A 13,227-nucleotide genomic window follows, 5' to 3' on the forward strand; every position below is an offset into this window, starting at 1 on the left:
CCAGTCGCCCAGCACCCTTGGCTGTGAGGCCCCTTCTTCTTCACCACGACTCCTCATTAGGCCCACCTTTGCCACTGAGCAACCTAGTCCCCAGAGCCAGGTGGGCCTAGTTATTTGTGTGATTATCCTGATAAGATCTGGCTCTCAGTTTCCCAGAGCTGCACCACCCATGAGCTCAGCTTGTCCTCGAGATACACCCGCCAGAAGCCGAGCCGGCATGGGCCTCCTGGGGCCCCCAACACTGTTCTCATCTCAAAATGAGGGTGTGGCCAGCTGGAGGTTCTATGTCTTTTGGGTGTGGCTTGGCCTTCGGGGACTGCATTGAGGATGTGAGAGAGGAGGGGCTTCGGGATTGGCCACGGTCTCCACAGGTGGGGGTGGGAAGCGACAGGTTGATGAGTCACGTTTGACTAGCCTGGCGGATGATGCCAAGTCAACACAGGCCATCATCAGCATAAGTAATAATGATGGTGTGTTTTCTGAGTGTCATGATGCTGGCTTCCTTATGACACTGACTCATCTACTTAATCTGATAACCTTTTATAAAGATGCTATCAGTAGACCCATTTTCCAGAGGGAGAAACTGAGGCTGGGAGCAGACAAGTAAGATTTCAGACCAGGCCAGCCTGACTCCCTGCCTTCCCCCCACCAAAGACCTCAGCGTGCATGGAGCCCTGGTACCCACAGACAATGGAGGGAGGAATGTGACACAGGGTTTGCAGAGAACATCCTGCATCCCACAGAAACAGGCAGTGGCCCTGCCTACCCCAGAGGTGTGGAAGGAACTTGAGCATAATTGGCATCTTATCTGCCTTCCTACAGGCCATGCCCCCCCCCCCAGCACAGACATGTAGCTGTATTCTCCGTTTCAGCTTTGTGGGAGAGTCAAGGTTACTGGGGGAACCCATTAGCCAAGCGTCACCATGACTTCGTCCCCACTTGATGGTCTCAACCTTACTTGTTCAGTGGCCGTGTCTCCGACTTTTGTCCGCCAGGCTCTCCAATGTCACAAGCCAGAGTTGTGCGGGACAGACAAACAGACCCTTGGCATGAGCCTCGCTCTTCCCACAGCCAGCCTTGCGTGAAGGAGGCTGCGGCAGGCCTTTGGCTGGGCGTACGCAACGTTGCAGCCTGAGTCATCAGAGAGGAGAAAAGATTCACTGTCACTAAGCTTCTGGCTCACCAGCTTCCTCAGCGTCTCCCTGTCCTTCATGGACTGCTCTCCCTGGGCCTCACCTGGTTCTGGCCCACTGGCCTTCATTCTGTCCTTCAAACTCACTCATTTCTCCCAGACCGCAGGGCCTTGGCATGTGCCATTCTCTCTTCCAGGGACGCACCCTCTGTGTTCTAGTGGGCACTGGTTCCTAGGCTTTCGGTCCCAGAACCAGTGCCCTGCTCAGTGAGGCCTCCCCTGCGGCTGAAAGGGACGCACAGCAGCCCTGGTACCCTAGATTCCAGCACTCTGTTGAATTCTTCCAGAGTACTGACGTGTGTTTTTTTTTGTTTGTTTGTTTGTTTTTGTCACCTCTCTGCCCCAGGCCTGGGGCTGTCATGCTATTGTATGTCAGGCTTGTGGCTTGACACACAGCCACACTGTCACAGCCGTTTGGAGAAGCCCATTGTCGCACAAGAACAGGGTGGACTGGGTGTTGACCAAAACTGTTGGCCACAGAGACAGCTCAGACCCCATCCATCCTCAAACTGTAGCTGGGACTGGAAGAAACCCCACCACCCTTCTGAAACTAGCTTCTCCATCTCAAGAATGAGGGGAAAAGTGACATTTTAAAACTATTTATTTATTTGACAGAGAGAGAGAGAATGGGCATGCCGTGGCCTGTATCCACTGCAAGCAAACTCCACAGATGCACCACTTTGTGCATCTGGCTTGACGTGGGTAATGGGGAATTGAACTCGGGTTCTTAGGTTTTGCAGGCAAGCGCTTGAACTGCTGAGCCCTCTCTCCAGCCCAGACATGATAGTTTGAAGATTTTATTATTCTGTGCATGTGCAAGTTTGGCAAATGGCTGGTGAAAACTAGAGACACAACACACCAGAGTCTCCTCCTTTCTTTGCCTCTTACTCGAGCTCACATTCCTTCCACGCTGCACAAGTTCTGAGGGTTCCTGCCCTGTCCTCACCCCTGACAGCCACAGAATTCCTTCCTGTGACCAAGCTCATCTTTAAACTCACGGCCATAGTCTCCACCCAGGCATGGCTGGCTCAACCTCTCGGTGCATACTTCTCCCACTTCAGGGTCCAAACTTTGGCTATGTGACCCGAGGGGCCCATGCAGGGGAGGTCACCGGACTCGATGCCTTTGGGAACCTGGAAGTGAGCCCCCCAGTAACCGTTGGGGAGAAGGAATACCCACTGGGCAGAATTCTCATCGGGAACAGTGGTTACCCCAGGTAAGGAGGAGAGGGATGGGAGGGACAGCCAGGAGCCAGGATGCTGAGGGGAAGGGAGGTGAAGAAGTCACAGGGTGGCCCCCTACTTGTTGCCAACCCACAAAGGCTCAGCAAGTATTGGGGATGGAAAGCCCTTGAGTTCCAAACCTGGGTTTTTATTTGTTTTAACAAAGGATAGAAATAAACAGACTAAGAAGGATACTTTATAAATTATTACATTTATTCAGAAGAATGAGGAAGAGTCCCCGAATCAAGAAAAAGGGGCTGGAGGTACCCACATGGTTTGAGATCCCATGTGGGAGTTGAACATGGGCCTGGGAGAAGGGAAACGTGAAAGGGGGATTTTCTAAAAAGATTTGCCACTAAAAAAGTTAAAAAGCCGGGCATGGTGGCACATTCCTTTAATCCCAGCATTCAGGAGGCAGAGTGTTCCAGTCAGCTTCACATTGCTCGTAGAAATCACCCAACCAAGAGCATCTTGTATGGGGGAAAAAAAGTTTATTTTGGCTTATAGGCTCAAGGGGGAAGCTCCATGATGGCAGAGAAAATGGCAGCATGAACAGAGAGTGGACATCACCACGTGGTAGACACATAAGGTGGACAATAGCAACAGGAGAGTGTGCCAAACACTGGCACGGGGAAACTGGCTATAACACCCACAATACCCCTAACAACACACTCCCTCCAGGAGACATTAATTCCCAAATCTCCATCAGCTGGGAACCTAGCATTCAAACCACCTAAGTTTATGGGGGACACCTGAATCAAACCATCACATTCTGACCCTGGCCCCCATAAACTGATATTCATACATAATGTAAAATACAATGCATTCAGTCCAACTTTAAAAGTCACCATAGTTCTTATCAATATCAACTATGTTCAAACATCCCCATAGTCCAAGATCTTTTAACTGAGCCATAATACCAAAAATTCCCCGCAAACCCATAATGGCACAGAATATACATTCATACTGCAAAAGATGGTATTGGACATAGCAAAGAAATATTCAGCCAACATAAGATTTAAAACAACCAGGGCAAACATCAAACTGTAGCTTCAAGTCCAACAACTCTAGTCAATGACAAATCTCCAAGTTCGATAATTCTAACCAGCAACAAGTCTCTTCCAATTCCGCCCCTCCAGCTAGGCTACTCGCAGTCCTGGAAAACTTCATCAGGGCCAGCAGCTCTGTCCTTGGCAACCATCTTGTGGTCCCAGCATCTCCACTGGGCCTCCACTGCAATCCACAGTTCATCCTCATGGCCCCATGGGATCTCCATGCTGGCACCCAGAAAACATGATTCACACTGCCCATGGCCATTTCCAAAATACAAGACCATGTGCAAATTCAATGACACTATCTTTCCTGCATTTCTTATACTCCACAATACCAGGTAGGGTGCCAATTTGTTAATCCAGGGGAATGGGAATAAAACAGACTTTGAAGAACAGGACACTTCTTGAGCACTCAGTCCTCTTCAAAAGAGTCTACATTCTTCCTGTTGTCCCAGTGCAGGTCAGATGGTCCAATCTCAATGGTTGTAATCTCTCAATTGCAGCTAAACAGGCAGCAGTTCACCCAAAGATTATTTTTTTCTGTGCCATATCCCTCTGCTCACACCAGTTCATTTTTATGCAAAACAACCCTGCACAACTTTTCAGGATATGGGCATAACAGCAAGTGTCACACAAACTTCTAGTCCTGTCCAAGCAAAGCTCTTTCTAACCGTCATAAGTCAAACCTCACAGTCCATAGTTCTTACTACATTCAAGTCTTTCAACTCTGACCAGAATAGTCCATCAAGCTGTACTTACAGAACTGCAAGCTATCTCTTAGGCCAAGGTTTCAAATACTTTCACATTCCTCTTAAAAATCAGCTCCAAAAGGCCAGAGCCACACAGGCAGGTGTCTAGCAGCAACCCCACTCCTGGTACCACTTTACTGTTGCAGTCAGGTTCACATTGCTGGTAGAAATCTCCCAACCAAGAGCATCCTGTGGGGAAAAAAATAGGTTTATTTTGGCTTACAGGTTCGAGGGGGAAGCTCCATGATGGCGGGGAAAGATAAGGTGGATGATAGCAACAGGAGAGTGTGCCAAACACTGGCATGGGGAAACTGGCTATAACACCCACAAGCCCACTCCCAACAATACAGTCCCTCCAGGAGATGTTAATTCCCAAATCTCCATCAGCTGAGAACCTAGCATTCAGATTACCTAAGTTTATGGGGAACACCTGAATCAAACCACCACACAGAGATAGGAGGATCACTGTGAGTTCAAGGCCATCCTGAGACTACATAGTGAATTCCAGATTAGTCTAGGCTAGAGTAGAACCTTACCTTGAAAAACAAAACAAATTTCAAAGGGGAAAGTGTTGGGGGGAAGGGGAAGGAATGACCATGGGATATTTTTTTATAATCATGGAAAATGCTAATAAAAATTTTAAAAAAAGAAAAACAAAAAAATTAAAAGGTGGGGTTAGAGAGATGGCTTATCTGTTAAGGTAGTTGCCTGCAAAGCCTAAGGACCTAGGTTTGATTCCCTAGTACCCATGTAAGCCAAATGCAGAAGGTAGCACATGCTTCTGGAATCTGTTTGCAATGCTTAAGAGGCCCTGGCATTCCCATTCTCTGTATCTGCTTCTCTCTCTGTCTCTCACTTAAATAAGTAAAAATAAAAGTAAAAATTTTTTAAAAAAAATTAAAAAGCCAAGCTGGACATGGTGGCACATAGCTTTAATCTCAGCTCTTGGGAGGCAGAGGTATGAGGATTGCTGGGAGTTCAAGGCCACCCTGAGACTACATAGCAAATTCCAGTTCAGCCTAAGCTAGAGTGAGACTCTGCCTTGAAAACAAAAACAAAAAATTAAAAGGCCATAAAAGCCGGGCATGGTGGTGGCACACGCCTTTAATCCCAGCACTTAGGAGGCAGAAGTAGGAGGATTGTTGTGAGTTCAAGGCCACCCTGAGACTCCATAGTGAATTCCAGGTCAGCCTGGGTTAGAGTGAGACCCTCCTACCTTGAGAAACCAAAAAAAAAAAAAAAAAAAAGCCATAAAAATAATAGAAAAACAATGTCCTTTTCTACCTTGTCAGCCTGGCATGTGGAAGCCGGTGTTGGGACCTCCAATATTCAGGTGTGGAGAGATGAATAGCCATGAAGCAGGAAATAGAGAGGGTACCTCCCCCCAGTAAATTTTTATTTATTGGGCTCATGGGGCTGTCTCAGGAAGAGGTTGGTACACCTGAGTAGAATGTGAGAGCTGGTTGGCCTGGGCTCAGGAAGAGGTCCACACACCTGGGTAAGGACAGAGAGAGAGGGGGAGAGGGAGAGGGAGAGAGAGAGGGAGAGAGAGCTGATTGAATGAGACTAGAACAGTCACTGAATTGCAGCTCTGCTGTAGCAGGCCAGCGCTGTGACATCCTTTGGGGTGATGCCTACCTTGTGAGCCTTCTCCTAACTAACGGCCCAATAAAGATAGCTAACTAGCTCCCTCTCAAGAAGACTCCACACTCAGAGCAAGGAGCATAGGCTGCAGGGCTCAGCGTGCCCAAGTTCAAGTACCGCCTCTGCGTACTTACATTCTGTCAGTCAGGAAATATTTACTGAGCCCTACTATGTACCAAGAGGCAGGGTTGCAGCCATGAATGTGACAGGTAAGTCCCTGCTGTTATGTTAGCAAGGGGCGCAGATAATGGAAAAATAAATAAACCAGATCATCTCCAGCAGTGAAGAAAACAAAAAATAGAGGAGGAATAAGGCTTGTGTTAAGGTGACTAGACAATGTGTCTCTGGGGAAGGAAGGGGCTTTTGAGGTGACAAGAAGGAAAAAGCCACAAGGAAGTCTGGGGCAGAGTGTCCAGGCAATGAATGAGCATCTATCAAGGTCCTGGGGTGGGAAGAAGGTCAGGGTGGCTAGAATAAATTAAGCAAGAGAAGGAACAAGAGATGGTTGGATCATGTAGTACTTCACAAAAAAAAAAAAATGGAAGCTCATGGCTGGAGAAATGACTCAGCGGTTAAGGCACTTGCCCATAAAGCCTAAAGACCCAAGTTCAATTTCTCAGTACTCACTTAAAGCCAGAGATACAAAGTGGCAAATGCATTTGGAGTTTGCTTGCAGTGGCTAGAGGCCCTCTTATACCCATTCTCTCTGTCTGTCTGTCTCTCTCTCCTGGGTGCAGTGGTACATGCCTTTAATCCCAGTACTTGGGAGGCTAAGATAGGAGGATCGCTGTGATTTCAAGACCAGCCTGAGACTATATAGTGAATTCCAGGTCAGCCTGGGCTAGAGGGAGACCCTACCTCAAAAAAAAAAAAAAAAAAAAAAGCCAGACATGGTGGTCCATGTCTTTAATCCTAGCACTTGAGAGGTGGACATAGGAGGATCACTGTGAGTTCTAGGCTGACCTAAGACTCTATAGTGAATTCCAGGTCAGCCTGGGCTGGAGGGACACCCTACCTCAAACTGTACCCCCCCCCCCGCAAAAAAGCTAAAAAAGAAAAAGAAATAAGAAAGGAAGGAAGGGAGAAAGAAAGAGAGAGAGAGAAAGAAGGAAGACAGACAAGAAAAGAAAGAAAGAAGTTGAGGCTTAGAGAGGTGAAGGAATGTTTCCAAGGCCATGCAGCTAACAGAGTCAGCAGGTTGGACAGGCTCCACATTCCGGAACACAGACATCTGGATGCATCCAACAAGTTGCTCCTTCTGAGGCTCGGCTCCAGTCCCCCACGCCTCAGTGACTGTGCCTCGGCTTGCCCCCACCCCAAAGACACGGGACTGACCATTCCTAAGTGGCCCAAAGCTAAAGAACTCTGATGAAGGCAGCCTGGGCTTCAGCGTTCCTCACCTAGCTGGGAGGAGATCTGAGTCCTCTGGTCGGCCCTGCTTTTGGAGACCTGCCCGCAGCCACCCCGGTAACACCCCTTATCCCTTTGAGAGCAGCAGCGAGAGCCGGGATGTCCACCAAGCCCTGCAGGACTTCCTGGATGCCCAGCGGGTGCAGGCCCCCGTGAGGCTCTTCTCCGACTGGCTCTTCGTGGGCCACATTGATGAGTTCTTGAGCTTCATCCCTGCTCCTGACCGGAAGGTGGGTGAGCCCCCCGTCCCTCACTCAGCTCCCCAGGCCAGCTCTCCCTGTCGCAGAGGGTGACCTCAGACAACCACCTCTCCCCCTTGGGATGGGAAGGGAGGGTGCCAGCCCCATGCTGGGAAGTCTAGGACAGAACCATCCTCTGACCCCAGTGTCCCGTCCCCCCCCCAGGGCTTCCGGCTGCTGCTGGCCAGCCCCAGGGCCTGCTACGCGCTGTTCCTCGAACAGCAGCGCGGCGGCCACGGCGAGGCACTGCTGTTTGAAGGCATCAAGAGTAAGTTGGCCACGGCTGGTATCTTTCTTCCTCCGTGACGTGGTCTCCACTGCCCCGTGAGATCGTGCAGGTGACATAGACCTGAGCATCTACTGCATGTCACTCATCATGTTCGAGGCTGGGGACACTGTGCTCACAGTGGGAACGGGTTGCTAATGAGCCACTAAGACAACTGTTGCACGGGGCTTCGGGGTTTCTGGTTGTCACTCAGGGAAGGCTTCCTGGAAGCAGCAGGAGGCGAGCAGGGACCCAAGGGACAAGCAGGGATTGGCCAGGTGGGTGAGACAAGGAGGTGTCGGTAAGGGATGATTAGAGACTGGGAACAGAGAAGTAGAGAGCAAGATTGGGCTGAAGGTCTGAGAAAAGTTTGCAGGATGAAATGTTTGCAGTAAATTTGACCAGTGAAGGCTGAGGTCAGAGGCAAAGAACCTTCAGGGACTGAGAGAGTTCACCTAATGTGTGTTGTGTGGCGCCAAGCGAGATGATTTCCTTCCTTCCTTCCCCCCTTCCTTCCTCTTACAGTACCGAGAAGGAAGCTCAGGGTCTCATGCAAGCTAATAAATGCCTTATCATTGAGCTACACTCCCACCTGATCTCTCTTCCTGCACTGAGGAAGTAGCTCAGTTGGTAGAGAACTCGCCTGACGTGCATGGAGCTCTGGGTCTGAAGCCCAGCGCTGCATAAACTGGGCATGGTGGCACATGCCTGTAATCCTACCATTTGGGAGGTGGAGACAGGAGGATTAGGAGTTCAAGGCCATCCTGAGCTAAATGAGACCTTGTCTCAAAATCAATCAATACACAAACAAACAAGATCTCTTTGGAGATAAGAGCATTGTGGGGAGTGAGCACAGGATTTGGGGTGACATTGTACCCCTTCAACAGTCCCCATTGCACCTCACCAAGGCATAGTCCACCTGTGAACTCAAGAGCATCTTTTATGTTGGAGGGGGGCGTTGTGTGGCTAGTTTTTTCAAGGTAGGGTCTCACTCCAGACTGACCTGTAATTCACTATGTAGTCTCAAGCTGGTCTTGAACCCACTACAATCCTCCTACCTCTGCCTCCCAAGTGGTGGGATTAAAGGTATGCACCACCAGGTCCTGCTAAAAGCATCTTTAAAAATAAAAATATTATCCCAGCACTCAGGAGGCAGAGGTAGGAGGATCACCGTGAGTTCGAGGCCACCCTGAGACTCCATAGTGAATTCCAAGTCAGCCTGGGCTACAGTGAGACCCTACCTTGAAAAAAAAATAAAAATAAAAAATAAAAATATTTATATTGGGGCTGGAGGGGTGGCTTAGTGATTAAACCACTTGCCTGTGGAGCCTAAGGATCCAGGTCCCATGTAAACTAGATTCACATGGTGGCACATACATCTGGAGTTCATTTGCAGTGGCTTGAGGCGGGCTGGCATGCCCATTCTCACACAGTCTCTCTCCTGTCTTTTCTGTCTCTAACAAACATATAAAAATAAAATCTTTTTAAAAAACATTTATATTTATTTGAGAGAGGGGAAAATAGGTGTGGGGCCTCTTGCTACTGCAAATGAACTCCAGACACTTGTACCACTTTGTGTAGCTTTTACATGGACATTGGGGAATCAAACTCGAGCTGTCAGGCTTTTCAAGCAAATGCCTTTAATTGCCGAGTCATCTCCCCAGCCCAAGAGCATCTTTTTTTTCCTTCTTCTTTTCCATGACAGAAAAGAAACAGCAGAAAATAAATGACATTCTATCAAACAAGAAACTGAGAGAGCAGAACTCCTACGTGGAGGTAATCAGCCTGGGGCCCAGGAAAACATGCCACCAGAACTTTCTGGGGTTACACTATGTGCTGGTGACCAACCCTGGGTCTAAAGCTAGGGACAGGCAGAGAGCAGGATGGGAGGTCCACGAGGTCCCTGGGGATGATGCTGATGCCTGGTAGCTGCCCATCCCTACTTTTATGCCCCTGCCCCATACTGTCTCCATCGCCCTCCCCCCGCCCCCCACTGCCTCACACACACAGAGCTGCATTGACTGGAACCGAGAGGTACTGAAACGGGAGCTGGGCCTGGCCGAGAGCGACATCATCAACATGCCTCAGCTCTTCAAGCTCGTGGGAGTTCAAGGGAGACTGAAGGCCGAAGCTTTCTTCCCAAACATGGTAAGGAGGAGGTGACAGGTGCCTCCAGCTCGTTGCAAGTGGCCTTAAACCCCAGGGTGCCACTAGGGGGGGCCTAAGGAGGAGCTGAGCCTGGGGCAGATCCCAAAGGTTCTTCTCAGCACCCCTCAGGGTTTGCATGGCCCTTCTGCACCTCTCTTTCTAATCTCTCTTTTTGAGAGAGAGGAGAGAAAGAGGCAGATAGAGAGAGAATGAGCACACCAGAGCCTTTAGCCATTGCAAATAAACTCCGCATCTGGCTTACATGGGTCCTAGGGAATCAAATCTGGGTCCTTTGGCTTTGCAGGCAAGTTCCTTAACCACTAAGCCATTTCTCCAGTCCCATTCCCCACCCCACGCCCCCCACCCCACCGCTCCAGCCTTCTGGGCTGCTCAATAGTGCTGTTGGTCAGCCTACTTTCCAGAGGAGACTCGGAGAGGTGAGGTCCCTGGCACAAAAACACACAGCAGTGAGACAGGATTGGCAAACTAGTGGCAAAGCCAAGGTCTAACCACCAGACAGAGTGCTACCTCCTAGCAGCTCTCCCGCTTGGGCCTCTGGGGTTGAATTAAGTCCGGCGAAGGGAGCCCATGTGGGACGCCACCTCAGACTGGGTGGTGGTGAAGGCCCCCTGGGGTGGGACTAAAGGTGCCTTCTAGAGAGTGGACACTTTGCTTAGGGCTTAACCATGACCCAAGCACTACTTGATACCTCCTTCACCCTTCTGGCCTGGTCCTTTCTCCAAAGAAACCCTGAGAGCATAGCCCTTTCCAAACTGGATTCCCCGGGGATCCTGGGGTGCCCAGTAGTAAGTGAAATCTGAAGGTTGAGGTCACCTCCTTCAAGCATGGAGGTGTTGCCGAAGATTTGGTTGGGCAGGAAGACTTTCTTGACCCAAAGGAAGCTTGGGCGCGTACCTCTCCTCACCTTGAACAATACTCCCTTCCATTGAGCCATTCCAGGCTTCCCAGCACGGGCAAGAATCCAGCGCCAATGTGTCAGGGGTGAGGCAGCTCAAAGAAGTGGTGAGCCGTGCAAAGGGCTCATGCATTGTCCCTGAGATGTTTAAGTCCCTGGACAGAGCCTAAGGAGGAGGCCTGACTGGCTCCCTTTGGGGAAAGTAGTGACAGAAGGAGAGGCCCCTTCAAGAACTCACAGCCAGTGGAGGGTGACTGTGCCCCTCCTATGTGCAGTGCCCCCCTGCGATACATAGCTGTCCTTATCTAATGGTCAAGCAGGGGGCATTTGGGTTCATTTTGCTGATTATGTTCAGAAAAGGGGAAGGGACCTACCTAAAGTCACACAGCTACTGAGAAATGAATGTGGGATGCAAACTGGTATTGGCTTACAGCTCACGGGCTCCTCCCACCTCACCAGCCCCCCCCCCCCCCCGGCCCTGTGGATGGAGGAAACAGTGGTTACTTACATAAGCCATGACAGGCAGGGAGTACGAGGGCAGAGATGGCCATATAGTCCTCCACATAGCCAGTATGTGCTTTCTGTCTGCAGGGCCCCTCGCAGAGCGTGATGGGAGCATGGAGAGGGGTGATGATTGCCAAGAGCTGGGGGACTCACAAGCAGTTCCACAGAGGGGCTGTGTTAGACTTTGCCAGAGGTAACAGGAAAGGGACAGCACAGTGTTGTTTTTATTTAAAGAAAAAAAAAAAACACATAGCCGGGCATGGTGGGGCACACCTTTAATCCCAGCACTCGGGAGGCAAAGGTAGGAGGATCACCGTGAGTTCGAGGCCACCCTGAGACTCCATAGTGAATTCCAGGTCAGCCTGGGCTAGAGTGAGAACATACCTGGAAAAAGAGAAAAAGCACACAGACAAATAGCTGGCCATGGTGGCACATGTCTTTAATCCCAGTGCTCAGGAAGCAGAGGTAGGAGGGTCGCTGTAAATTTGAAGCCAGCCTAAGACACATAGTGAATTCCAGGTTAGCCTGGGCTAGAGAGAGACCCTACCTCAAAAAAAAAAAAAAGAAAGAAAGAAAGAAAGAAAAAGAAAAGAAAAGAAAAAAGAAGGAAAAGAACATAGTTTTAAAAATATTTTAAAATGGGACTGGAGAAATGACTTAGCAGAAAGGCACTTGCCTGCAAAGCCAAAGGAACCAGGTTCGATTCCCCAGGACCCATATAAGCCCGATGCACAAGGTGATACATGCATCTGGAGTTTGTTTTAATAGAGAGAAAAAGTAGAGACTAGTTAGGTGTGGCTGTACATATCTGTATTTCCAGCACTTCATGAAGAGATGAAGACAGGAGAATCAAGTGTTCAAGGCCAGTCGTAGCTACATAATGAGTTTGAGGCCAGCCTGAGCTACATGACAGCCTGTCTCAAAACAACATAAAAAGAAGCATGGATCCTGAGTCCACCAGACCTGAGTGTGAGTTCTACATTACCTGCTGCCTCTGACCTGGGACTCCACTTCCCGCAGGTGAACATGCTGGTGCTGGGCAAACACCTGGGCATCCCCAAGCCCTTCGGGCCCCTCATCAACGGCCGCTGCTGCCTGGAGGAGAAGGTGCGCTCGCTGCTGGAGCCCCTGGGCCTGCGCTGCACCTTCATCGACGACTTCATCCCCTACCACATGCTGCACGGGGAAGTGCATTGCGGCACCAACGTGCGCCGGAAGCCCTTCGCCTTCAAGTGGTGGAACATGGTGCCCTGAGGCACATCACTGGTGGCTTGCCCAGGAACCCTCTTGGCCAGAGGCAGCTGGTCATCATTTCCGCACACCAAGGCCTCTGGGGACATTTGGGCTCTCTGGGGGTGGCCAACTCTCCCTGTAGTGCTTTGCTTACATCTCCCATGCTCAGCTCCTGTCCCCTCTCTGCATGTCCCGCCCAACATGGTCCTCACATCACAAACTCAGCTCTGCTCAGAGACTAACAAGATTTGCTTATGCATTTTTGTTTTGTTTGTTTGTTTGTTTTCAGTTTGGAAAACAGAGCCTCACTATGTCACCCAGGTTGTCCTCAAACTCATGATCCTTCTGCCTCAGCCTCCCAAGTGCTGGGTTACAGGTGTATGTCCACCACACTTGGCTAAGATGTCTCTAGTTGCTTTGTTCATGAAGTTACAATTGTCCTTCTCAGTCCTTCCTTAGCTTATCTGTCAAGGAAGAACTGACTATTATAGCTCAAAAAGAGTTGTCAGGGCTAGAGTTCAGCAGTTAAGGTACTTACCCACAAAGCTTAAGGACCCAGGTTTGATTCTCCAGCACCCACATGAAGCCAAATCCACAAAGTGCTCCATGTGTCTGGAGTCCATTTGTAGTGGCTAGAGACTCTGATATGCTC

The 13,227-nt window shown here is 49.8% G+C and overlaps 1 protein-coding gene across 1 annotated transcript in view; it reads left to right on the forward strand.

Annotated features, from left to right (window-relative positions):
* Padi4 (peptidyl arginine deiminase 4) overlaps nucleotides 1-12,596 on the forward strand; it is a 32,503-nt gene extending 19,907 nt beyond the window's left edge. Inside the window, exons 11-16 of the mRNA XM_004657598.2 lie at nucleotides 2,254-2,408; nucleotides 7,356-7,500; nucleotides 7,675-7,777; nucleotides 9,480-9,550; nucleotides 9,785-9,922; nucleotides 12,363-12,596. Of these exons, the coding sequence (XP_004657655.2) occupies nucleotides 2,254-2,408; nucleotides 7,356-7,500; nucleotides 7,675-7,777; nucleotides 9,480-9,550; nucleotides 9,785-9,922; nucleotides 12,363-12,596 (846 nt within the window). The remainder of the gene's footprint in view (nucleotides 1-2,253; nucleotides 2,409-7,355; nucleotides 7,501-7,674; nucleotides 7,778-9,479; nucleotides 9,551-9,784; nucleotides 9,923-12,362) is intronic.
* Nucleotides 12,597-13,227: the final 631 nt, after the last annotated feature.

This window comes from Jaculus jaculus, chromosome 5, assembly GCF_020740685.1.
Source record: "Jaculus jaculus isolate mJacJac1 chromosome 5, mJacJac1.mat.Y.cur, whole genome shotgun sequence".
Lineage (NCBI taxonomy): Eukaryota > Metazoa > Chordata > Mammalia > Rodentia > Dipodidae > Jaculus > Jaculus jaculus.